Here is a 27,790-nt window from a genome sequence, read left to right as displayed (position 1 = left end):
GCGCATGCGCGCGGCGGCCGCTGGGTTCCCCCGGTCCCGCCGGAGGCGGCCTGGCGGAGGTAAGGGCGGCCCCGGCGGAGGTAAGGGCGGCCCCGGCGGAGGTAAGGGCGGCCCCGGCGCCGCCGGGATGCGGCGGGTGCGGCTCCTCCGGCACCGGGAGCCGGTTGGGGGTGGAGGGGTGCGGAATTCGGTGCCGCGCGCTGGGGCCACGGCGGCGCCTTCGCGGCCGGGCGGGACGGGGAGGGGAGGGGGCCTGTCCCGAGCCCGGCCTTCACCGGGCCCCCTTCGGGGGCGCCGCGCCGGGACTCGCTCCCAGTGCCGGGCCGGGGGGCGCTGGCCGTGCCCGGGGAGGAGCTGCCGGGGGAGGGTCGGGACGCGGCCCGGAGCCGTGGTTTCCCCGAGCTCTGGTGGCCGCGGTGTCACCGGGGGCACCTCCGGGAGCTGCCGGTGTCCCACTGGCCTTGGGAGGCCGGGGGTTTATTAGAATTAGGCTTTTGGTTGGGTCCAGTGCGCGGAGACTCTCGAAGGCGTTTAAACGGCTTGTGGGCGCCCCTGGGCATGGATGCGCAGGTCAATGCTCACGGCCGTTACACTTCATTTTTCTGCAAAATGTGTCAAGATCGGGGGATGAGGCAAAGGCGGATCCTCTGGTTGCTGGTGATGCCCACCCAGATGCTCACAGTTTCCACCTATTCTGGCAGCTGATCGCAATGCAAGGGGCAGATTTTATTCACATGAAGAGCTCTCTAAACCCAAAGCTTGTGTTTTGCAGCTTCTTCCTTTAATATTTTAAAGTTTCTATCATGAAAGTAAAATTTTGTTTGGAGTTGATTTTCATGTTGGTCTTTATCTAAGAATTGCTCTCTGAAACCTATATGTGTTTATACAGCACATCTTTAAGTGGACAGTTGCTGTTGGGGTGTTGAGGCTGCCAGGATGTTACCCGACAGAACACCAGATTTAGGGCACCCACTAGAACTTGCCAAAATGTTCCTTAGCCTTCCTGGGCTTGTAAACAGGAGAGCAAATAACCAAGTGATTGCAGGATGTTTAGTTGCCTCCTACTCCAGGTGGTGTCTGAGGGCAGCAGGAGGGATGAGATCTTGCAGGTGCTGTGATGAAAGTGAAGTGGGTGGTTCTGTATTGAACTGTATTATCTTAAAACCTTGAGTTTTTTATGTCTAGTTCCTATGCGAAGCTGGAGAATCTGAAAGCTTTTCTGTCTTACAGGAAATTCCAGTAGGATTCTCAGAGCATCCAGGAAAACCCAGAGCACAGAAATGACATGGATCACATCTAGGGCTCTGTATTGCCAGAAAAGGAAGTTTCCTGTTGTTAGAATTTCCTTCTTTGTGCAATTGCTAGCAATTAGACCATGTTGCAAAAGACTTCTCTCTAAAATAGTTATTTACTTTGCAGAAACAGCATTGATAAATCCAAGGACTCCAGCAACATTTTATGTTAGCTCCTGTTACTGCCAAGCAATACATGATACTTGTCCTTTGTAATTTGCTAAATGGCTGTGGATAGTATTGCACAATAATTAGGTATTGGAAATCTTTGTACTGGATGTCTTTTCTGTCATTAATATTTGAAAGTTTGTGGGTGTTTCTGCAGCTAGAATTTGAACGCAAGGGGAAGCAGCTTTCTGCTTCTCATTTTTGCTGTTAATAATTAAATGCTGCCAAGTAAATGTTTCTAACAGGCTATCTGCAGCCCTGTCACGTGTTTAAGCACCTCTGCTCATCCCTGCTCTCTCCTTTTATTGCAGCCTTTGTTTTCTTCCCTTGGTTGTCTTTACTTCTTCATTCTGTTAATTTGAGAGCCTGAAAGAGCCTCCTTCCCCGATCAGCCTTGTCATTTGGACTTGAAAGAAAACTGGAGGAAAAAAAAAGGTATTCCTGCACTAAAATTACCCTGTCTATAAATGTAAGACAAGCAAGCAAAGCAAACTAGTTCACACTGCACATGTCTCTCACCATTTCCAACACCAAGGTGACTGCAATCTGATAATACTACCCTGGCATTTGTTTAGAACCTAAGTGCCTCTGCTTCAGTGCTGAAGCTGGATAGAGTTAGTGGCAAGCAAATTATTGGCAACAGACCATGAGTATAGTCCTTGCTGTTCCTCTATAATAGCTCTTTCAAATACACCCTGCCCTGCCTGTTATGTTGGAGAGGCAATTAGAACATCTTTTGTTAAGCTGCATGGATGCATGTTGGAAAGCAGATATATATAGATATATATAGATATATATATGTGAACACTCAAAATAGATAAAGGAAATAGCTATTTGTATTCCATCTATACATAACCTTGAATTGTGACTGAGAACTAAAGAACTAAAATTTCTTTTAAATGTCTGCTCATTTGGAGATGCCTTTGTTGGCAGGTTCAGTTGCAATATTCTAACACATTTGCATGGTGTGCGACTTGAGGGGGAAATGTGCGATAGAGTTTGTCTCAATAATGCTGGACTTTAGCTGTTGACTCATTTTGTACTTGACCAGGCAGTCACACGACCTTTCTGATATAAAAATAGACCTAATTGCACTATATTAATGATTGACTTGCTTGGAGTCCGTGTGTATTGGTGGGAGCACATGCTAGAGATGTTCAGCTATGGAATCAACTGGTTTAAATTCTCTAAGATTAATATATGAAAGTGCTTGTATGTGCGGTGTTCACACTATCGGGCTTTACCGTATCTTATTTGTTCTCCTCTTGCTTAAATTTCTGAAGTTACAGGACAATTACCTGAGCTTTTAGTCAAGTGGCAAAAGACCAGGTGTTTTTGATTCCCACTGTCTCAGTACAGAGACTCAGAAGAAATCTCATGTCTGTATTAATGAGCATGCTTAATTGTGCTTGGAGTGTATGCAGCTACATAACATTAGCAAATAGGTGTAACTTTGGTGTGGCTATGCCAATGCTGGATTCTTTTGTTATGTTTTTCAGGGGAAAACAGCTGAAGGGAGAAATGACTCATACATAAGGTTGTAATGACTGTATTTTGCAGTAAGCTAGAACTGGGGTATTTCAAGATCACAGAAGGTTAGGGATTGAAAGGGACCTCAAGAGATCATCTAGTCCAGTCTACTAAGCTGAGTATCATTTGCGTGAAAAGAAAAATAATGTTCATCAGATTGGTTCAAACTTTTCTACCTAATAGGACAAGGGCCTGGGATATCAACCTTCAGCAGGTCAGCTGATCTAAACCCATGCTCCATTGCATGTCTTCAGAATATAGTTATTTTTGTTTCAGAACTGGGGATCTAAATACTGTAAACTGCAGAGCTGGCGTTCTAAAAAAAAAAAAAAAAGAAAAATTTGAAAAAAAAATTTAAGACTGCAGATTGCATGTTCAGTGTAAGATTTTTATCAGAGCCAGAGTTTGCTGTTGAAGGGAGACCTGTTTCCAGTTACTTCAGGTTTTGAAACAAAGAGAAGAATAACAATTGGCACAATCAGAGGGATTTTTTCATTCTTACAATTTGGAAGAAACCAGAAGGAAAACACGGTCAATATAGTAGGAAAAATGTATTCATTTTTCTGCACTACTTTGGCTGATACTTGTATTAAATTGTTCATTTTTAATACATTGTGCAAAAGAGTTTTGCTGCTTAAATGCAGTTTTCCTTTGGTTTTGGGGGGGAAAAGAATTCTTGTCTTTATTTTACTAGTTGTTCCTTGGGGTTTTTTATGACTTAGGCAGGACAGAAAGCTCCTGCTGTACGTCTTTGATTACATTTACCATCCACTATCCTCTTACAATCTCTGTTCTTTAGCCTTTTTCATCCTTTTTGGAAACGTTAACCATTTCTTTTTTCCAGACTTTCATCTTGTTTGTTTTTTTGCGTGTTTATTTGTGCATCCATGATAGGTTAATGATCAGAACAGCTCACAGTATCAACAGTGACTGAGCGTTAGAAGTGCCTGTGTCATCCCAGGGCAGGGGATGGGAAGGAGGGGGTGCTGCTCTCTGTTGGGGTGCTTGTTGATGTAAGGCATACACATTCTCCTAAATACAACTACTGTCATTTGTCTGGCCAGCAGTGAAGAGCTCATTGTGTATCTGAACTTTTCACCGTAATAGCGTACATGACAGATTAATCACAGTAATTTGAAGACCCTGTTTAAGAAGGGAATAGTACTTTCCTAAGAATGAATGCATGGGATTCTAGGACAAACCTTCTGTGATTCTGCTTCATATGCAATGGTGACATCCCCAGAGAAATCCTCTAGACAGCTGCAATGATTTACCCTTTAGTGTACTCTTATATCAGGTCTGTATCAGTTACTCAGGAAAGTGAGACATTTCTAGACTTTGTCCCGAAAGAATACCAAAAACCAGCAAGGAGCAGCTAATCCCCTGTTGTTATTGGTAAACTAGTATTAAAACATTGTATTCCTGGAGCCCAGCTTGTGCTCTACACAGTGCTTGGGGCAAATCATAAAGAGATCGAACACCATTTAACCTCGTTAAAGCATCCATCGAACTCTGTGTGCTCTACCGTAAGGGATCATCACTCCAGAATGCATTAACATGGTCCAAATTGCTCTCCTACACAAGACGAACTAGTTGTGTTCAACTGGTTTTAGTGCTAAATTGAGTGCTTAATTTTGACTCTAATGCATCCATCTTCCTCAGTGGCGTCTGGCATGGGAAGTACCTGAAGCTGTATACATGACAAAACATGCTCTGCTCAGGTGTTGGGGGAAGTGGGGCTGGCACTCTGGTGGCCGGTCTTGTCTGCAGATCCCCGTAGCAAAGATGTCACGGTGCAGTACGCTGCTGGAAGTCTGGGCATGGGGAAAACTGCAGGATGTACTGGAGGAGGACAGCAACTGTCTGCTGGTTGTCTTGTATTCTGGCGCTATTACGGTCTTGCTTTGTCCTCTGTCACATTCTGTGGTGCATGAAGCAAACATCTCAGACATGACTGAGTATTCCTCAAGGATGGGAAATCATCTCGGAACTGTGAGTTTGATTTTCCCTTGCTGTGACGAGAACTAATAGCTGGGAGTCTTGCAGAAGCAGTTCTCGTTATCTGCTCATGTGCCTTCTGCACGGGTTAGTTCAACAAGGTTATGAGGGAGAGTAAGTATGGGTCTTTTCCCTGGCAACAGCACTACACAACAGTATGACCAGCAAACAATATGCTTCAGGTCTGGGACTTTAGCATTAGTCTTGATTTGCAGAGCAGCAGAAGAAAATATTTGATTTCCGTTAGCACATTATAAAAACACATGGCAAAATTTTGGTCGTCAGTATCTAGCTGTATCTGTGCAGTACCTAGTAAATAGCTGAATCAAAAGTATTGTAACTGTCCATGGTTAAGATGAAAAATGTTATTTTCAAAGTTTGGGGTTCTTGTTATAGAGCAGCTACACTAGATTTGAATGACCTGTCTAAGTTAAGCTATTAATCTATAGTCAAACTTTCAGAACATGAAGTTGCAAGAATACCTAAATGGAATAGGGGACAACGTTTAATTATATAGTTCGGATTTTTTTTTTTTTAGGAAACTTTTGGTTTATTAAAAGCGATATTAAACCACATAATCTTAGGTTTTAACCAAAGTTAGAATTTTTTTTTTAAAGTTTAGAATGTAAATATTTCACTACTGTGGAGTACTGCATGTACTCTGGATTTGAAAGAAATTATTGTCCTCTGGGTTAGTTGTACTTCAGGCAATTCAATTTGCTAATTCCTGCATTTTGGAAGTAAAAAAGAAGTCCCTAGCCATGTTATCCTTAGTAAAATTGTAGCTTTATCTTCTCCTTAATGAAGGTAGGTCATAATTTAATTCTTCTGTTTTCCTGCTGATGTTTTTTAGGCAGTTTCATAGAATTTTTCTGCAGAGGCAGTGTGGGACCTTTGACTGTCACACCTGGCTTCACTGCTGTATATTTTATACAAATGCAGCGCAGTTTTCAGCTGTCTTCTGAAAGTAGCCCAAACGACAACGGGAAGATCTAAGATAATAGCATGGAAAATGTGGCTAGACTAACAAGCTAAATATTTCCTAAAAAATTACTCACTGATTTGAAATGGTGCCAGTTCCAGTTACCACGGTTATTCCATGGTTTTGAATTGTAATGATTACTTGCTTGCCTCATAGTTTAAACTTAACCTTGAAAATTATTTTGCCTGTTCTGCAGCCATTTTTGGTATATCTTCAATATAGGTTTTTCTAGTTCCATTTCTCACTTGTGTGATTTGGTTGGGGTTTAGTTTTGTGTTTTTGTTTGGGTTTTGTTGTTGTTGTTTTTTGGTTTGGGTTTGTTTTTTTTTTAATATATTGCACTTAACTGAAGAGGTCCCTTATAAACTAATAGATCTAATGATCTCAAAATTGTGTGGCAATTACTAAGAAAAAAGCTTTTTCTCCTTGTTCTGTTCTTCTGTGTAATTCCTACTCTTGTGTAAAACTCAGTCTGGTTAGAAAGGGTAACAACTGCTTCCCCTTAAATAAGGTAAATTATACATAACTTCCAAGCTTTGTCATTGTTATAAGTAATGTAATTTTTTACTAATTTTTACAACCCCCTTAAGTTCTGTTCTAAGAGATACCTGAATGCATTTCAGTTCTTTGTGGCTCAGGTGCTGACCCACGCCATTGTCCCCACATCCAGTTAGAGGATACTTACCACAACATGATACTTCTCCGAAGTTACCTCAGCAAGAGGCAAAGAGGTTTATTGCAATGAGGAGGTTTAAATGGCTGCCTTTAACTGTATCTTTATAAAGACATTTCATTCCAGAATGTTATTTTTCTCTTCTGCCTGTGTCTGACCCCTTCTTTCTATGTTAAAGCTAGTTTAGGTGAACTCAGGCTTAGGTGAAGATGGGACTTTGATGCAGACACGCACTCTTACGCAGCCATCCTCTGTTTTCACTCCTTAACTGACACCCCAGCCTTCGGTCCGTCCAAGTTCAGCAGCCCGCACTGCCTGCCTGCTCCCTTGCGGGAGGAGAGACGGGCAGGACGCAGTTCCGACCAGCTCACCCTTTGCTGCTGAACACAGGCAGCTTGTGCCTCCTGTTCCCACCAGCTCAAGGTTAAATGTTGCTCTTTGCATGGTTGCCAGCAGAAAGACAACTTTCCCAGGGGGAGGGAGGGATGGAGGAAGTTTTGGAAGGAGTGGGAGGAGGAGATGAAGGCTGGCTGGAATGTTCCTGAGATTTCTCGAGCTCTTCTCCTTTGGCAAGTAAATACTCCCCATTCAAGGCCTGCTGGCTTACAGTAGCTGTTGGCACAGTGTCAGGAGCTATGCACCATTACACTGAAGCACGCTAATTCTGTTGGTTTTGCAAGCACAGTTCAGAGCTGGTCATGCTCTGGCAACCTTGGCAATGCCAATTTGATTTGCTGTCATTTTTTCTTGCAGCATCTAGAGGTTTGAAAAGCACAAGCAGGCAGACCTACCTGCAGACCCAGCAGATTTATCCCAGCCAAAGTATGTATAAGGCTGTAAGCTCAAATCAAAAGTTCTGGCGGTCTGACTTTCCATTCTCTAGCTGTGGACATCAGTGAGCTTGCTGAGGAGCACATACTCATAAATTCATTAGTTTCTGGAATGGGCAGTAACTTCTGGAGGGAAAAAAGTGACTGTTTGATGTAACTTCTAAATATGCTGCTGTTTCTGAATGACAGAAAATAAGAAAGGAAAGAGTAAGGAGGAAGGACAAGAAAGTTTACAGGAAAAACAACAGTGGAGATATAAGTCTGAGTATCTTAGAAGCTGCCTCATATGATGGACATTTACTTAACCCTCTCTAACATAAATGTAAGCAGCTCCCAAGGGATGACGGCAGACGGTGGAAGCTGTTGCATAGTGGAGACTCCAGCAAGCACAGGATAGTATTAGTTTCTATACTGGAGTGACCATGAACAGAATGGTTCATCTCTCCTTGCTTTCATCACTGCTACACAGGATTAAACTTACCTTCTCCACAAGGATCTTGTTCTTGGGTTTGAATTAAAGACGAGTTTCTCTACAATTCCTAGGTAGAAAATGACAGAAAAATGGTATCCTACCTTTACTGTCTTACATGTCCAGAAGACAGGCTCTCAGATCACACCGAGAGGGATCTTTTTCGAACACTGCAGGATATCTCGCTTTCAGAACAGAAGTCAGGACACTATGTTGCCTCTTTTAATTACAGTCTGAGAATTAGTTTCAGATGTGGAAGAATACAACAAAAAGAAAAGGTCAGCGTTTCTGTGTTGCTATTACATTGTACAAAGATGACTCAAAAAGAATCTTCTTAAAAAAAGAACTGAAGAAAATATTTGGTAGAGAAGAACCATCCAAGATCTTTCTCCGAAAGGCTTCTCTGTGTTGCTCCCAACCTTTTAAAAGTTCAATTTTGGAGTTTCAGCATGTGATTCCAAAATACCCACATTAATATTTAGTCGGAATCTAAAACTATCTGAATTAAAAGTATGGCTGTCCAAGCTAATGCTAGTTGTGTGTCTACAAACTTCTGTCTACTTGAGGCAAAATATTTGCTTTAATTTCCTGTAGTGAAGTAGGGAGGATGAGTTGTCTGTTTTGATGGTGGATCTACAGGGTGTTTCAAAAAGGTGGACCCAATTTGAAATCCCTGTAGCTTTGAAATTGGGTCCATCTTTTTGAAACACCCTGTACTTTGTGAGTTTCAAATCATTTTAGTGTACCTGTTGTAGGAAAGACCAAGACTGTGCTGATAAATGTCAAGTTCCATGCATTCTCCAGTCTGTTAACACAGGAGTGACTAAGGTTCTTTGGAAGCATTTCAGTAACTGTTTTTGTTGATTTAACCTTGCTACATAATATCTTAATTGTACAAAACAGTTTTATAAGCCTGTTGCATTTTATAGGGATTATCAGCCTTTGCAGAATGCGCAGCATCAAGGGCTTCCTGACTTTAATCTGGCACTGAGGACACAGTGGCAGAAACGTTTCAACGCTGGGCAAACCTGCTGTCATTAGTGCGTTTTATTCTATCTCCCCTTCTAGCTTTGCACTGACTTGATCAAAGCTGATTCAGGTGTGGCCATTAGTGGTTGCAGTCATGCTGTCTGCTGGGCCACAGATGTACTTTAATGCTGGAATCAACTGGTAGGTCATGTAAACGTGTGGTTTGAGGAACTAGAGGCCAGAACCTGATCTTTGAGCTGCTGGTGCTGTTGCGGTGGTCTGTGTGTTTTTAAAATCTCGCAGTGCTGGTGAGAGCGGGCCCTCTAGAGGGTGTTTGATCATAAAAGTGTGTGCACGGTCAGGACTAGAAGTCTGGTGTGGTACTCAAGAGAATTAAGAAGCAGCTTCATGAAGCTGTTTTAAGATGACGTGAGCCTGTACTGCCATCTGAAGGGATGGTTCTGTCCTGCGCTCATCTTTATTCCGGCACCAACGTTGATCTGGCTGACCATACAGCTGTGCATCTTGCTTACCCAATGGAAAAGAAAAACTGTACCAGATTAACAAGCTAATCTCAGGGTTGTGTGGCCACATGAATGCTAGTACAGCATGAAGAAATGGCTAAGAACTCTGGCCAGGGCTAGCAGGGGGTCGGCATCTCTTGTCACTGGCATCACAGTCTTAGAACAGTGTAAGCTGCTTGTGCGACTGCATCCTTCTAGTAAAAATAACAGTTGCTCCCCCAGAGAATTAGGAAGAGAGACTGCAAATGAAATGCTTTGTAATGGATATTTTTGAAGTGAGAGGCTTCTGTTCTGTAAGTGAGAAGTAAACGTAAAGGCCCATGCTTCAGTTTGAACCTTCAGTTAGGGAGATTAACTCCTGTGAAGATGTCTCCAGAATCAGCCTCTTGGCTGGCCATTGCTAAATGCTATGAATTATTGACAGAATGGAAGTAAAATTTGACTTAAAAATAAAAAGCTGTGTATCTTTAACTTTCTTTACTTTACAAAACAGTTTTGGCATTGCAGGAAAAAGTTGAATGTATGTGTGTAAAGAAAATGGGAGATTCAAACCTCTTTTTTTACTTTTCCTTTTGCAGGAGAAGCTGGAGGTCATTTAATGACCAAATAAGGTCTCAGTTCTCGTGATTTATCTGATATGCTTCTCCTGGAGCCATGGATGAATACAACCGCTTTGTGGATTGGGACAAAATGGATGTTACTGTCCAGAGCCAGGATGAGAAGGAGCTAACCTGCACGGAGTTCCAGGAGCTCAAGCAGCTGGCCCGGCAGGGCTACTGGGCCAAGAACCACTCTCTGAGAGCCAAAGCATACCACAAGCTAATTAGCAATATCCCATGCCGCACAGTGACCCCAGATGCAAACGTGTACCGGGACATAGTTGTGAAGATCGTTGGAAAACGTAACAGTAGCTCCCTTCCACTGCCAGAGTTTGTGGATGACAGCCTGGTCCCCACGTACTGCTTGAATGCTGAAGGCATCGGCGCAGTCAGGAAGATCATATTGTGCATTGCAAATCAGTTCCCAGACATATCGTTTTGCCCAGCACTGCCTTCCGTCATAGCTTTGCTCCTCCACTACAGCAAAGATGAGGCAGAGTGCTTTGAACAGGTTTGTCGCATGCTGGCTTGCAATGACCCATCTAAGCGGCTCATCGATCAGACATTCTTAGCTTTTGAGTCCTCGTGCATGACCTTTGGTGACCTGGTGAACAAGTACTGTCAGGCAGCACACAAGCTGATGGTGGCAGTGTCCGAGGACGTGTTGGAGGTCTACTCAGACTGGCAGCGGTGGCTCTTCGGAGAACTGCCATTGGCCTACGTTGCTCGGGTCTTTGATGTGTTTCTGGTGGAGGGCTACAAAGTTCTCTATCGTGTCGCGCTGGCTCTTCTGAAATTTTTTCGCAAAGTCAGAGCTGGGCAGCCCATGGAGTCTGACAGTGTGCAGCAGGACATCCGAGCTTTTGTGAGGGACATCGCCAAGTCGGTGTCTCCGGAGAGGCTTCTAGAAAAAGCCTTTGCTATCCGCCTCCTCTCACGGAAGGAGATCCACCTTCTGCAGATAGCCAACGAGAAGGCTTTGCAGCGGAAGGGCATCACAGTCAAACAGAAAAGGTAGGGTCCGAGGGATCTTGTGAGTTTTCCCAGCATGACGAGCACTCAGTGGTGACTGGTGGGGAAGCTCTACTGGTACATACTGGTATCTGTGCTGATTTCTTTTTTTCTTCACTGCAGAAAAAAAAAAAATCAGCAGCCCCGAAATGAAGCATTTCTGGGACTGTAATGAGAAGTGTAACAATGTTATGATACAAGAGAAACAAAGCAGTTTCTCAAAGCTTTCTCAGTGATTAATTTCGAATTACTTTTTCCAGGTACATATTAATTGCAAGTATTGTCTTTCACAAACTGTTTTTAAACCAAAAGGCATTTTAGCAAAGCTGGAAAAAAACACTGATAAATTACTTGGAAGAAAATACCCAAAGAAATGTGCAAATTTATTCTTGAATATGAGATAATTTGTATAAAATGCCAATTTAATGCTGCCCAGTACTGTGAATTCAGCAATTTCTTTAGTGTAATTAGGCAAACACTGTCCCAGCTGGGAAGGTTTTGCCTGAATAGGGATTTATTTTAACAGAGCAAGGAAGAAATAAGTCTTATTTACAGGTTACTTTTAAAATTAATTTGACTGCAAGCCTCCTGAAAGTCAAGAGTATAATAATCATAGGTAGGAGTTGACCTATTTTGTGATAGGTTCGTGTACTATTAGAAATAATTATTTTTTGAAAGAACCATGAAAGAATGGGGAAGGATACTAATCCAAAAGTGATTGCATAATCACAATTGCTTTTGAGAAATGGAGGAGGAGTCAGCTGTGAAACTAGTAAATGAAATCCTCCTCCAATGTGATAATAAAAGCCACAATAATAAAAAGCTTGGCTGAAAGATCTCTCCATGTGTATAGGAAAGGCAACAATGTATTAATCTAAACAAAGTTAGCATCTTGCCAAGTGCAAATGTATGTGCAGGTAAATACTGATGTCGTAGACATGTTCTGTTTCTCCTAAGGTGCTCTGTGACTGCAGAAAACTTCTCCCAACCACTTTTGAAATCTAAATATTGAACAGTTTTATCAGCTGTCCTGACCTCTGAAGGGAGGATGACTTCTAGAAGTCTACTGGGGTCAGTAAGTGTGATGTATAGAACTCGGTATTCTAGAGGGACAGTATTTCATTTTCTCTAAATCTTTAAAAATCAAAACGTACCAGCTACTGATGTATTAAGATCTTGCAGCCAATTGTGTTGCTGAGTTAGTTACAGTAGTTGCAAACAGGTATCATTCCATGGTACCGAAATATATACTTAGCAAGTTTCAGCCTATAAAATAATCTAAACATTAGCTGAACCTCTTTCATGTGCCCCAATACATGTAAAGTTCCCTCCAGTCTTTTCCAACCGTTTACTTTTAGACTCACAGTTTGGTTTACAATTAGCTTGTGCTTTATTTTGCACACATCTTGGAAGAGACTGTTCTGTTAGTCTCAGATATTTCAAGGCCTTTAGCCACTGGAATGTCACATCAGGTAGAGTTCAGACCATTGTATCTGGGGCTTGCAACCAGAAGTATTAAGTCTTCTGGTGTATATCTTTTCTTCTTGTTCTGAGGCTCAGAAAAGTTGTAATATCTTTTCTGAGTATATTCTTCAGCAACAGAATGAGAGCTTCAAATTGATATATTAAAAAGTAAAAAGGCTGTAGAGATATTCTTGCTCAGAACAACAGTGATGCCTTCAAAGCAAAATACAGTAAATTCATGCCCAAATAATGCCAGTAGTTACAGAGTTGCTAGTGAAAAACTTTCTCCTCTCTTGGCTGTTTCTGTAAGCACATTGGCACTTCTCAGTTTCCCTGGCAGGGCGCTGCTGTGAACTTGGCTCAGTCTGGATCCCCGTGTGGACAGATGTGGGTGCTGGAGACAGGAGCTTTTCTCCAGTCTTTGTTAGGATGTGAGTTCTCTTGTCCACGTGTGTTTGGCCTGTGCAAGGAGATGATGATGAGTTATTTTCAAGTCAGGTAACTACAAGCAGGTAGCAAAAAAAGGGGGGGTGGAAAAAAGGACATATTTTAGCCTGTCTGTTTATTTGCTTTTCTCATGCTTGGTGATTCAAATCAAACTTAACTTCGTTTCTCTCCAGGCTCCTTTCATTCACTTTGTCACAGATGTAGGAAATCATTGATCTCTTCTGTCTTTTTTTTGTCTTCTTGTACGTTCTCCTTTTGTCAATTCCACACCCACTGCTCCCCTCCTGCTTGCAGTGTTGCATCTCCCAAAAGGTAGGTTAAAACACTTGAATCTTTGCTCTTTGCTGGTTTCTCCTGTCTCAGACTGGTTATTTTTCCAAGCAGGGCAGCAATTATAACATCCAACTGCTGTGTAGCATCTCCTGAATACACTCTTGCAAAGTTAGTTCAAAGCACCTGCAAAGAATGGAAAAGCATAATCATGGGATGTAAGTCCTCTCTGTGCTGGAAGAAAAAATGTTTGGTTGTTTTTTTAAAAGCATCTCATGTAACATGTCTTCAGAACTGTTAGGTGTCGTTCCACATCCAAACCTGCTGTATGCCATTGCAGTAGATGTCAGACATACTCAACTTTTTTTCTGCTTTGCAAGCATTCCGCAGTTAATTGGAAAGATGTTGGACTGAACCCAACTTGGCACACGCCTAAAAGTGACTTGTCTCTATTCATACCAGATTATATTTATTTTTAAGTAGGTAGGGCTTTTTGAAGGCAAGAAGACAAACTATTTTCCTGTGTCAAGGAGGTCAGAGTTACTCAGCCATATAGCATTAATAGTTAATGAAGTCATTCATCAAGTCTTGGCCTGAAAAGCAAATCTTAAAGAACAAACCCCAGTGGATTGTGATACCTGATAAGCAGAGAACTTGGAAAGGAGAAAGACTGCCCTGTGAGTATTAAGTAGCACATCTGTATAGGTTTAAATTAATGCCTTTGAGAATCTTCTGGCCTTGTTGCAGGTGCCCTGAGTTAACTTTAGTGAGTGATGCACACTAATATTTGTACTAATTTATAAAATCAAAGTTGGAATTCATTTCCTCGTGTTTTTGTGTCTGAAAGAACACCTGAAGAGACTTATGAAAGCATGTTGCATATCATATCCTGTGTGGTATTTTACCTCTAATAAATTGGCAGGTTGTTAGTTCCAGCCAAGCAAATCTTCAACATCTGTGTATTCTTCTGTAGTTACGATGTTCTGAAAGCAGCAGAAAGCCTTGATTTCTGCTAGGAACCATGTCGTTTGGGTTTGAGGGGACCTAGGTGGATGCAGCGTGTCTCTTGACATCTCAACACAGGATTGGGTTTCAGGCTTATACACCTCATGGCTTATTGCCATTTATGGACCGAGAAACTACATATCACTTCTAGCATGCATTTATACTGTAACTTAAATAATAATGGATTTTAAGACAATGCAGACCAGAACACAGTATAGCAGGAAGATGTAATTCAGTGAGTCCCATCTCACAGTGTGATATTTGTTGTGTCGGAATACGTAGGGAGCGGATCCACTGTGACAGCTGCTGCCACACATCCTCGACATTGGCTTTATCTTCAGGAACTGTGAGGTCTCTGAAGCACATTGTATGAACGATATAACTGTAAAAACAACAGTCCTATGAAAATAGCAAATATGCTTATTTATTAAACATTTAAATTGTGCTTTAAATCTATTTTCCTTTGAGATAATAACAGTTGAGCATGTCTTTCCAACATCAGCAACCAATGAAAATTTGTGATGTCAATCCCAATAAACCAACATGAAGAAGTGAGAAAAACACTAATGCAGGGTAGATCTTAATTTGTTCCATTCTAGTGGTAGGCTTGAATTCAGTGCCAGTCCAAATCTAGTGTTCTCTCAAACTGCTGTTTTTTTGCCAGATAACCCTGAAAAACCTCTGGCATGGTGAAGGCTAAACTTAATTTTCATCAGCCAGTACAAACCAGCTGAAGCAGATGCTGCTAAATGTCACTAGAAAACACTGTCACAAATGAAAGGTTAGACACCTCCACCTCTCGTTGCAATTTTCCAAACCCCCCTGCAAAAAAGCAGCGCTGAGTTGGGTTTGGTGTAGGTGCAGGCTGAGGATTGACCCTGCTCTACATCCAGGGTTGGGTTTCAGTCTTAAGGACCTGCAGCTGTGATTTATAATGTGGAAATATCAGGTCGTTTTCTTTCAAATCCTTCAGCCAAGCTCTGGTCTAGGTTTTACTAAATTAATAGTGACATTAAATATAAAATGATGCACCTTGATATTCAAGGCACCGGAGCAAGCATGCCTGGGATTGTTTTAAATGGCCAATACAATGGTGAATGCTTTCCTGTAAACCAGAAAGATCTGTTTGTAAACTCTGTGGAAAAGTTGTAGGAAGACACAGGATACTGGAAGTGATGTGTTACTGTCAGTACTGCTGGACATGGTTTGAGTGGCATCTGGGTAGGAAAGTCTTCAAATCAGCAGTTCACAGTAGCCAGGAGGAGGAACCAAGGCAGAAGAAAAGGTACACTGAGGCTGAGAGCTTTTTAGGAACAAGTGCTTAAGTTTAGTTGCCTGAACAGATCACGTAAGTGTGAAAAATGTACAGACCAAGCTTACAAATAAGAGTCTCTCTTGTTTGAGGTTTCACAACTTTAAAACTCTTTTGATATTTACTACTAAATCTAAGCCTATTCGTCATCAGTACTTTTTCTCCAGAAATTCACTGTGATTAACTAGTTGGCTTCCCTGAATATTTTTTAATTCATTGAATGTGAGAAAAATCTAATTTCTGATTAACTGAAACCAAGGCTTTGTTTCTCAGCTCTGTGCTGTAGTGTCACCACTCTTTAGCTGCAGACCATGGTGTGAACTGTGGGGTTATCATATGCGGGAACAGGAGTTGGACTTGATGATCCTTGTGGGTCCATTCCAACTCAGGACATTCTATGGTATATTTTAAAGTGCCAGGCAGGACACGGAGGGCTGAGACCCAAAGTAAGATTAGGAAGATGTGGGTTCAAGTCTCAGCTCATACTTTGCTTCAGTTGATCTCTCCTGTCTGTCAGCTTGATGTGTTCAAAAGCACAAATTATGTCCTGGTCAGTGATACTGTAAGTGTTAAAACCTATACTTGCAGCTTGCTTAAATAGGTGTCCATACAAGTTTCTTGCTAATTAAATAATGCAGGGTAGTGAAGCAAGCAGTGATTTGGTTTATTTTGCTAAAGGAAGCAGTTTTGTTTATTTTTTCAAGTGACCTAAGGAGTCACTTCATTAGAAGTGCTGGTACTAAGGCAGCTACAAAAATGCTGCTGATTTCTTGATGCTACAAGCAAGAAAAGTATTTATTGAAGTATAGTTTGTGTGTTTTAGGGAGCGAGCTAAGCTCAGATATGTGCAGATATGTAGCATCAAGGTACTTTATGTTCCATGAAACTGAGAGGAAATAAATGTGTAATTGTCAAAAAAAAGGGGGGGGGGGGTAGTACAAATACTTGCAAGTGAACCCTTGCATGCAAAGCAAACCGCTTAAAGCTTCATTTAACTAATGGCTACCCAGTAGTTTAGTATCTTGTGTAAGTTCATATGTCACTTCCACCATATAGCTGGCTGTCACCCTTGCCTTTTAAGTCTCTAACATCAGCCACAGATGCAGTAATTCTTGTTTGATCTTCCGGCTTCAAGTTTGTGTGCTTATTTAATCTGAGAAATGAAGGTTCATTATTATTAATAATAATAATATGTTTAAAAGCCGTGAATCAGTTGTCATAATTTTATCAGATCCCTCTGGGGGGTATGAGGGTTTGCTTTCCAATGTAAGTATCTAGTGTTCCTTCGTGTTTTCAGGCTCTCTTTGTAACCATGAGCCTAGGAACTTCTTTGCTTTTTAATGAAGTGGAAGCCATTGGTAATTACATGTTTCCAAGGGGTGGAACTTTCCAAAAGCTTCAAATATTTGCCTTGGATTAAAATTGCTTAGCCTGGTAGTACTGATTCCTCTAAAATTTTGGAGGGTTTTAGGGATCCTCTAATTCCATGCTACAGGCAGGACCTCAGAGCAAGATAAAGTACTACCTGTTCCTTTCAGATCCTGGCTGCTTCTTTAGGTATTCTCTTCTCTACACTTAAACGGTTGGACTCAATGATCTTGAGAGTCTCTTCCAACCAAAATGATTTGATGAAATACTAGCACCAGTGAGACTGTCTCAAACAGCGAATATAATTTGATCTGTTTAAGGTCATGGTCATCCTAGCTGGCTCACCATTATGTCCTCTATAAATGAAGGTACAGGCTACAGCTGACGTGTAGAGGAATTGCTCCAGGTATTTCAGCGAGGTCAGGTCGCTACCTCTCAAGGATTATGTTCAGCTGCAATAGTTTATTATCTTCACTAAGTCATGGCCTTCTAACCCCATGGGCTGGAGCTTTGGACAATGGCATATTCATGAGGATCTTTTATTGTTCTGCTGTTTTCGCATGTTACTAACCAGTAATTTGAAACTTGTGGTGTTGTTAAATTATTTGTTCTCAATGTTCTGTATTGTATTTCCCAGGCAGAATGTGCACTTAGCAGTTCACGCTGAGAACTTCAAGTCTGAAATTGTCAGTGTGAAAGAGATGCGAGATATCTGGTCATGGATCCCAGAGCGATTTGCACTTTGCCAGCCCCTCTTGCTTTTCACCACCTTGGAACACGGCTGTAGTCTGAGCAGGTAAGGAACACCTTCCGCACTTTACTGTAGGGCAAAAAAGAGCAACTGGTGAACTGTTCACTGGAATGACAGCAAGGCCATGCCTAGTCAGAACTTGATCTGAAAAATACTATTAGTCATGGGATGTAAATGTGACAAATTCCAATTGGCTACAACATTTGACCAGGATACTTCATATGTTAGAACATGGCAAGCCGTTTTAAACTGTCCAAGACTAACTGGAAGAGTCCAACCTGCATCAGTTCACAGAATATGCTGGTCTGAGACTGGGTGTTTCCACAGTGGGTGTGAATGGTTTACCTCAGGCTGCTCTGCAGGCTCTTTTGGTAGATAACCACATTCAAACTGATCCAAAGAATAAGGGAGCTGGAAACGGGAGATAACAACAATCAGATTCATAGGTAATTTTAAAAGTGGAATAAACAAGACATGAGTTCTCCTTAAACTTGACACATGAGACTAAAATCCTACAGCTCCTAATAATGACTTTAAGGTCTGCCGTTGAGCTACTGAGGTGGGGAGTGGTCTGCTGTCCCAGCACCATGTGTCTATGAAGAAAAGCAGAAGCAAGCAATGAAAATATGAAAATGCATCGTAACTATTTTCTATGTAAACTGAAAGCTCTTCAGACACAGACATCAGTCCTCAGGACACGAATTCCTTTAGGTTGTCTCAATTCAAAATGCTCTAAAATGCCACTGTTGTGATAGCTAGTCTTCTAGCTATTCTGCAAAGGCCTAAACAACTGTACACAGAACTGAGCAGAGAAGAGCTGCTGGATAATATTTGTTTGCACTCAACTCTGTTATTTACAATGGGCTGTGGAAAGCATTTATAGAATATGCTTAGTCTTCAGATGTCTTTTTCGCTGAGCTGTCAGTTGGAGGAGGTGGTGCCTGATGTTAAGGAGGAAGAGCCCTGCAGCTGGTGCAGTTGAGTGCTCATTTTTGTGTGCTCTGTACTTCAGGTTCTATTCTCGCAGTGAGGGGTATGAACCAACTCTTCTCCTCATCAAAACCACAGCAAAAGAGGTGAGTGAGGTGAAAGGCACTGATGACATTAAGTATTAACCAGTGAAGTGATGCTGTATTATAACATATGACTGTTTATGATGGAGAATTGAGTGACCTAAAATTGCTTGGGGTTTGCCTCTTTGTTTTTGTTTTTAATAATGCATGCTTTAAATGGTTCCATTTGTTGGTTATGGGGCTACGCATTTTTAGTAGAACTTGTAAACTTGGTCTTGGTCAGCTTATTTCTCCTGTAAGTAATGTGGGGTGATGGACTAGAGTAACTCCTTGAGCCCTTGGACAGACCCTTCGATTGCAGAGTCAAAGGGAAAGGCTGGGGAGCTATGTTAAGAAACTCATGATTCATAGAAGATATTTTCATTTTCTCTAGGATATGAGGAGAGAATGGTATGAATAAAATTAGACTACATAATGTGGAAATAATAAAAGCTTTAGCTTCATCTTTTTCTTGTTTGGCAAAAAAAAAAAGTTATAAGAACCTCTGGAGTAGAGCACACAGCTGCCTTATCTAATGAATGTTGGTTCTCTGCTCTACTGTGCCTGACAGTATTGGACAACATTGTGTGAAAACAGAAGCATTAGCTTTATCTCATGCTTGTTTAAAAAAAATAATGCATAAAACAAGAAAGCTTCCCAGAGGCTCCAAAGGAGGACACACACAGGTGCTTCCTGTGAGGAGCGTTGGTTGTCTGCGTCACTGTGCATGACTTCTAAATATTCTGTGTACAGTTTTAAGCTGTTATTGCAGTCTGTGTGCTTACATTTCAGCTTATGTTCCTGCAGGATGACTGCCCATGAAACAAGCCCCTTTCTACTTGTATTTGCATCTACCTAATGCCCGCGCTCCCGGCTGTTGCATGGTTCTGGGTATGGTTTCTGCCCACCCCAGGCCTGCATTGACATGCAGATGGCTTATAGAGTGCTCATGGTATCTAAAGAGAAGAAAGAAAAGTATTTATTATTTTGCTTGTCTTGGAGCATGCCACAAAGTCCAGCTTCCTAAGTGATGCTGGTTTTTACGGCATGGTTTGTTTCTTACCCTAAAAAAAAAATCCAAACAAAGAAATAGGAGAAAAGTGTGGGCTTTCTTGTTTGGTGGCTGTGGATTTTGGTTTTGGTTTTTTGTTTGTTTTGGCTTTTTGCAAAGGATTATATTCATCCTTCATTCATATATCTACTGTTAAGTTTTAGAAATAAGAAAATTTGCTTTCTTATTTTGTGGCTCACATGCACTTTGGCCATATCAGATCAGAGTTCTGTGCCATCTTTTTGTTTATGTGGATAATTTCTATGATAAAACTGCTCTACAGTAATTGTGTCATAGGAGCTCTGCTTGTAACACTAGTGGAGGCTAAACAGCAAATGTACCTTAGAACAATTCTGTTTAAACAATGTTTCTGGGGGAAAAAAAAAAAAAAGCAGAGTTGCTTTCATTCCATTCTTAGAGCTTCATTGTTTGGTCTGTGTGCACTTGGCAAGGAAGCTTGTTGCTGGTAGTGAGAAATTCTTCTGGTGCAAACAGAAAAGCTCAGCCCTCTAAGACTACATTTTCCTTTATTGGAAACTGGTGAACTCCATGCTGTTTGAATAGGCTGCTTTAAATATCTGAGCTAGCTCAGCATTGGCTTAGCTAAGCTGATTTTAACCTACAGTTTGAAATGGAGAAAGACTCCGAGGCTACTGTTGATGACCAGGAAATGTTCAGGCAGAACTTCTCATATTGTAACTCGTGACAAAGTTGTTGCTTCGGATGCCAAAATGAGGAAGTGAAAGTTGGGCTGTACAAGTTTGGAGTGATTTGTGGTTTAGTACCTGGAGTTATCTTGGAACGTTTCTCCTTTAAGGCCTCAGAGATGTGAAATTGGGATTTAAGGGTACCCACCAGTGGATTAAAGCAGTTTAAATCTATCTTTAGATGTAAGTACTTGTGCTGCCTTCATTCACTGATATAGATTTTGAAAATCAGACCAAAATAAAACCTTGAGTTCTGGCCACTGAAATGTTGGTATCAATTATCTTAACACACTTTGTCCTTCAATGGGAAGCCTGACCATGCTTTTTGCACTAGGTCTGTGGTGCTTATCTGTCAACCGACTGGGGCCAGCGCAGGCGAGGCGGGAGCAAGCTGAGTTTCTTTGGAACTGGGGAGTGCTTTGTTTTTAGGGTGAGTAAAATTGTATTGTTGCTACACAATAGTAATGCAGAAGTGTTTTGCTGGCATGAGTAACTATTTGCTTCTACTTGACGAGGCTGGATTATATGCTATCCTAGTTTATAAAGTCTACTGAACTATTAATGTGGAGAAAATTTTACTCTTCAGTTTTGTGGTAAGCCTTTTTCTCCCTTTGTGCAGAATATTTTCTTAGATGATGTAATAAGGTAACTCAGACAACACTACATCATTTCTTCAATCACCTAAAAAGCAAAAGTATAAAGAAATAAAATGACATCTGCCCTAAAAGACAGTTTGATCCATACTTTACTACTGCTCGTGCAGGTGGAGTCTGAGAGGTCTGAGTGTTGTTTGCTGTGCGGAGCTCCCTGCGAAGTGCGTGTGCCCTGACTGACGTTTTGCTCTTCTCTGCCCCTGTGCAGCTGCAGCCAGAAGTGGAACGCTACGAGTGGGTGATCATAAAACACCCGGAACTGGCCACAACTGGTTCGGAGCCAGAAAATCACGCCTCACGAGCTGCCGGCAGCCTCTCTTCCAGGAGTGTCACATCAGACATCTCATCTCGCCTTTCTCCTTTCTTATCAGCTCGGCACTTCAACTTGCCTTCCAAAACAGCCTCCATGTTCATGGCTGGCAGCAGCGAATGCATCATTATAGGTAAGTCAGTGTGAGTATTTGAGCATATATCCTACTAGTTCTTCCTATCCACCTTAGATAAAACAGTCACCTATATTTGATGTGTATGTATTTCAGTATCACTAGAGTTAGAGGTAAAAGTGGCCAAAGCCTGATATTATTACCCAACAAAAATTTTCTGTGGGAAAACTTGCATATCAAGGATTTTAGAGTAAGATAGGAACACATAGCTTTAAGCATAACCATACCTTCATACTGCCTAATTCATTATGAGAAATGGTTCTTGAAGAGGATCATACTTTGCACTGAGGTGTTTGAAACACAGGATAAACTATAAAACATGTTAATTCTCCTGGGACTTTATTTGATCCCTCATGCTGCTGATGTTGGCAAAAGCCTGCTTAGAAAAGCTATCACTTAAGTGGGATTTACAAGGAACAGGTATCAAATTGTAGCCATCCTTTTCCCAAAAAGCTTTGCTTGACACTTGTTGGGAGAGCAATTGGTCGTGGTCATTTCCCCTGTAACATCAAGTGCCAGCTGGTTTCCCACTTAGCAGCATGTGCTTTATCAGCGGTAAGTTGGGCTGCTCCAGTATCAGCTGGGCTGCTGAGAGCTTCAGTGCGTAACTGAATTAGGAATCGCTGTTAATGATGTATCACAGATATTTCAGAGATCTTTACTGTTGAGCATATATTTCACCAGCTCTTCCTATGTGCCTTAGTGAAGAGAGTCACTTATATGTACCATATATTACACTATTGGTAGTGATAAGAGAAATACAAGCTTGGGTATTATATATATAGAAATGAATGTTGTACACAATTCCAGCTGTAGACTGAATTGCCACCCTTTTGATTTTTCAGATGTTTTTGGTAGCTAGTCTTAAATAGTTGCTCTATAAGCCACTGGAAAATTGTCCTTTTTGTTTTCCTAATGCACTTCTGTCTAAACTTATTTCACTTCACTGCATTCTCTGACTGAGAGCTCGCTGCATCTTGGCATAGATCCACGGGCTTTTAATTCTGATGTGTTTTATATGATTTAGAAGACCAAACCAGTGCTGTAACTTATTGATCTTGTTCTTCTCTCAGCTTTGATTTTTGATTGTGAATAGAATTCTTTGGGGTTGTTTTTTTTACTACAAGGAAAATATGTGTTTGGTAGCTTCAAGGATCCTCCAGCACTGAAAAACAAATCTGAAATGCAAGCATTGGAGTCAGGCTTCTTGTTCTTGCTGACTTGCATTACTGTTTTTTTTAAATTAAAAAAAAAAAAAAATCATTCTGTTCTGATTGTGTTTTCTAAAAGCTATGCATTCGATCTTACCCTGTTACACCTAGTGACAGCAAGCCAACATCATGTAGGGCTTCCAGTTGTTCCCATGAGAAAAACACTTAAGTCCTTTTTTAAAAATTAGAAAAATGTAGATATATATAGCAGTTTCCATGCTAAGAAATGCAGAGACACCCTTACACTTGTGTTTGTCTCTTGGCAGGAGGTGGTGATGGCCAGGCTCTTTACCTCGACGCAGATCTGAACCACGGAAGAACCAGCCACTGCAATACTTTCAATAATCAGCCATTGTGCTCTGAAAGCTTCCAAATCTCTGTCTTGGAGGTGTGGGGCTTCAAGGACGCCATGAATGGTTGACATGACTATCATTAATCAACTAGTTTTTCAATTTTCTTAGGATTCCCAAGGGAAATGCTGATGCAGGAGCCAAGTTGGAACGCAATTTCTGCTGGGCTCTGTGTTTTTGATTATAGTATTACTTGAATGCAGGGCCTAGTTGTTTACTTTTATTTAAGAGAGGTGAAGATGAAATAATTTATCTGATTAACTCCTTAGCTCTTTACCTCTTGAGATCTGGATTCAGGTCCTGTAGTTAGGTAAAAACAATAGTGTAATGATTTCAAACCATCCTACATGCACACAAGACTGTATTGCAGGATAGGTTTGCAGTTTGATGCGATTCCTCAGAGGCGCAGAGCTGGCTGAGGTGTGCTCGGGAGCTGCGTGCCACTGGCACCGGGATCTGACTTGAGCCAGTAACATCAAATGTCTGCTCACAGGGAACACTGATGACCTCAGATTTCACATAGAGCAGTAGTTCATAAAATCATTGGCCTGCTGTAAGCTGACATCATGCAGACAAATTGTGAGTTACTATCAGTACCATTTCATAAGTTATGGATGCCCCTAGTTATCCTTCTCCTTGTTCCTGAACTCTTGACACATTCCAGTTGCATCTGTTGGAGGAGTCTGCCTCTGAGGAAGGCATCCAAACTGGACAACAATATCTCAAAGGCTTGATTTTGTTTACATTCCTACTCCATATCAGTATAATGACTTCAAACTGACTCATGTTTCAGGCAGCTGAAAGCCAGAGCATATATGAAGTGCTCAGAAACTTCCCATTTCTTTGTCTTTCCTGGAAGCCGAAATTGAGCTTTAAATCTGAGAATAACTGTGCTGATATCACTATGTGTTTGGGGAATTAGCCATTGCGATACAGAAGCTTAATGCTCTTGCAACAAGTAAATGAAGTGGCAGTGAAATATTCTATGTAATATTATTCTGGGAGTGGAGGAGTTTCCCAGGAGAACTCTAGGTGACACTGTTTCTCCATATCATGAGTCTTCCAGTGGTGAGATCCTGAAAAAGGCAATGCTCTTGTGCTAGCAGTGTTCTGGGAGGGTTTGGACGATGCAGCGAGGCTTCTGCTTGTTCCCGAGAATTCAAACAGTTCTCTGCAAACTTGCCTTGTGGCAAGTGATATCTGGAGGCAAATGCCCAGTGTCTTTATCTGAAATTTGCAGTATCTGCTGTAGAACTTCTCCCACATGAAGCACAAGTACATAAACATCAGTGGATAGTCCAGAGCATATGATGGGATGCTCTCAAAGCTTCAGAGCTGGTAGGATTTACCACAACAGGTAAAATGGGGGAAAAGAGGAATTGCTGGGCTTTTTCACCAGTTCAGTCTAAAAAGTTGCTTTGGAGTGGGGGAAATGTTATTGTTACTTAGACTTGAAGTTCATTAAAAGGAAAAATTAAAAATTTCTAGTGATAAAATCTCAGGCTGGACAGGGTCATGTTAATATTCAGAGGTCACAGGTGTGAGTCTTGTTGGTAATGTTGGCTTGTTTTGCTCGCCAGCAATGAAAATACCACGTGTCTTGGTAAAATGTTGCCTCTTGCAAAATACATGAACAAACTTGGTTAAAGTGTGATTTGCTTCTGAAGGTGCCATTTTGAATTTTTGTCAAAATAACTCTTTGAAATATTAGACTTCATACATAACAGTTTTGCACCATTTATATTTGCAATTATATTTCAACCTGTTTGAGAGTCAGCACTGGGCCTCTCTTTCTTTCTCACTTCCCACTCAGTGAGTTCTGTCCAGCTGTCTTTTCATAGGTTTACCACAAGCTTGATTGGACGGGAAGGGAACATATAATTCAATTATACTTATGTATTTTGATGGGGAGGAATTTGAACAGTCATACCTGGCTATTTACAAATGCTGCCTGATGTTGCCTCCTATTATTTTTTTTAAAGCTAGCTGCATCACTTTGCACTTGCCAGTATCCCACAGGCTTCCTCAGACAAAAGAAATCACTAAAATAATGTATCCCATTCAGTAGGTTCTCTTAAATGCAAGTGGGATTTCAGTTTTGTCCATATCTCCTCTCTTTCGAGCTTGTCTGAGGTGCCCTTGAAAAAAAAATAAAACACAATAGCATTAATTTTCAGCTTGTTAAGGTCAGAAATTCCCTCAAGCTGTGTGTTGGCAGGATTTGTGGTACTTTAGTATTACACTCAGAATGAATAGGTTTTATCTGCAAAATCTTTCCCGCAGCTGGCAGTGAAGTGATTTTCTCACTCCCCATCCCTGGCAGACACAACTGTGTCAGTGAAACCTGAGTACTCTGCCATGTCTTAAGCCATATCCAAGAAACGCTGATCCTTTCCCTGCTGTGTTCTTGGTGCACAAGGATTCGCGTGTTTGAAATCAGAAGTAATTCACAGTTGCTCAGAAATTCATCATAGGATATTGGTGTGAGAATACGAGGAGCGGGACTGAAAATCAGTGAGGTTTAGGCATCTGAGTCTCAAGTGTCTCTCAGGTGTCAGTCACAGGCCTCAGCTCAGCTTTTCTTGGGCCAGATGAGCACAGATTCTGGCCCTCCCGGCAGCCAAGGTCCACAAAAGACCTGATTTTGGTAGCTGATCTGGGCAGCCAGCCAGTCTGTCGCATGGGACTGAAGGTGAATCTTCACTTTTACCGTAAGAGGTGATGCTGGGTGGCTGGCGGTGTCCCCAGCTGCTCTGTCTGTGCGTTCACAGCTGGTGTGGGGGCGTGTGGAGCTCACGCTGCACCCAGAGCAATTTGAGTCGTGACCTGGATGGGTCTGCAAATGACGGCAGGGGGTAAAGGGTTAACGGGTGATCTTCCTCCTGCTGACTATTCATATTCGTTGCCATCTCCAGGCGCATGTTGCAGGGAGGGGTTTAGTTAGACACAGCAATACCCTGCTGCAGACATCCTGCAGGGACTAGCGTGTGTGCTTTAAATGCAAAAAGCCTGAATAAGCAAGAGGCTGCAATCATCTAGCAAGAGGAAATGGACAATGCTGTGTCAGGTTTACGCAATCCTTTTGTTCAGTAAAAATGAATGTTCCTTTTCATGTGCAAATCCTTATGTGTAATTCTTGTTATGGTTGTGACACCTTCACTTGGTCTTCTTTGCAGTAGTGAAGAGGCTTTTTTTTAATCTGTGTAGTTGGTGGTTGTTGTTGACCAAGTGTATATCAAAGTTCAGGTAATTAAGTCAACAGTTTGTTTTACATGCAAAACTCTTGAGGTGGAGATCACAGGCTGGTTTTTAAGACAACGACTACAATGGCACCTTATCAGAAAGTTAAAGTTATCTGAAGTACTGCAGCTGTGAAGTGTTTTGGTTACATTGCAACTGAAGAGCTGTTGATGTAGTTTGTGGTCCTTGATTGTCATCCCACTGGCAGCAATGACAGCTGGTGCCAGTGTCCTTGGTCCAATGTTTGGTGTGGAGCTGGAGTCCAGGCATCAGCTACCAGGGTTCTTCAAGAGCATGTTTGCTTTCCTGTGAAGCTGTTCTGCTTTGTGATAGCCTCTTGAAGGCAGAAAAGGGTAGAAACTCCTGACATTGGAAATGTGAATTTATTGTAAATGGCATCTAAGCTGTTTCCAGGCCACAGACCTTTTTCCAGCTGGTAACCAGGCTGGCCAGACTTCATTGCTGGACCCAGAAGCCGTCATTCCTACAGATCGTGCACTTCCACACACTCCCTTTTCTGATGAAGCACATTAATCGGTCTCTTATTAATAGAGGCCAATTAACAAATGGAAGGGGGAAAATAACCCATTTCCTCTCTGTTGGGATAACTGAAGGCAAATTGGAGGGACAGGCAGTACAGCTCTTTAAAGAGTTAAACTTCATGCCAATACAGATCTATGTTTACCCATGGAGGGCTGACACTTGCAGGCTAATCAACTGCTATTCGTGTGTGTGTGTGTTGAAATTATGTGCTTTGTCCTTGGAAATCCGTCCTCTGTTTGCTGGGGAGTGAGCTCTGGTGCCCACTGACCACACCAGGGCCACGACCAGTGGGGACCACGAGCTGACCTGCAGCCGCGGTGCTGGGACAGCTCAGCTCCTGTGACTGACACCCGCTTCTTGGGCAGACTGGAGGTTTGGACGCCTGGCAGTTAATGCTGGGATGCCTTTCTGCAAGCTCCATGTCGTGAATTTCAGACTATTCATAGCTGAGATGAGTGTGTGTGTGTTATTTGGGTTGATGTTTTTCTTCGGATGACTGTGATGTGCTGCTGAATTGGTTTCCTACCCTACCATCGGAATTGCTGCCCTATATTGATGGCATTTTTGTCACTGTGCAGAATCTTGGATTATATTAAAAGGTGTTTTTGACTGTGGAGACTGCTGACTTTGTCCTTCATTTCTTTATGTCCCGTAGCCCTTGTAGCAAATGGTGTGCTGAAACTGAGAAATCAACCTCACACAAATTCTTCGCTAGAGTGAAGCCATCATGCAGTTCTGACAATTTTGGAGATCTCACAAGGCTTCCAACAAGATCAGGTGCCAAACTGACTGTAAAAAGACCTTTAGATTGGCAAATTCTGAAATAAGCCCTCTTCCCTGTGTGGGAACAGAAGGTGTGTTTTGCCCCAGCCCAGCCC

General features: G+C 41.8%; 1 protein-coding gene across 3 annotated transcripts; it reads left to right on the top strand.

Annotated features, from left to right (window-relative positions):
• Window positions 1–27,530, top strand: TBC1D24 (TBC1 domain family member 24). 3 transcript variants are annotated; one of them, XM_082064577.1, is made up of 9 exons: window positions 53–101; window positions 1,772–1,895; window positions 10,014–11,048; window positions 13,251–13,268; window positions 17,549–17,707; window positions 18,675–18,738; window positions 20,807–20,902; window positions 21,334–21,568; window positions 23,046–27,530. In XM_082064577.1, exons 3-9 carry the CDS (start codon window positions 10,090–10,092, stop codon window positions 23,198–23,200), a joined length of 1,686 nt encoding a protein of 561 aa, XP_081920703.1. In that variant the 5' UTR covers window positions 53–101; window positions 1,772–1,895; window positions 10,014–10,089; the 3' UTR covers window positions 23,201–27,530. The 3 variants fall into 3 exon arrangements, with proteins under 3 accessions (XP_081920705.1, XP_081920703.1, XP_081920704.1); XM_082064578.1 differs by lacking the exon at window positions 53–101 and adding an exon at window positions 1,309–1,547; XM_082064579.1 differs by lacking the exon at window positions 13,251–13,268 and having other exon boundaries at window positions 1–59.
• Window positions 27,531–27,790: the final 260 nt, after the last annotated feature.

This window comes from Streptopelia decaocto (assembly GCF_964273445.1).
Source record: "Streptopelia decaocto genome assembly, chromosome: 13".
Taxonomy (NCBI): domain Eukaryota; kingdom Metazoa; phylum Chordata; class Aves; order Columbiformes; family Columbidae; genus Streptopelia; species Streptopelia decaocto.
The sequence above is the reverse complement of the archived record's forward strand: the minus strand, read 5'-3'. Positions and strand labels throughout refer to the sequence as shown.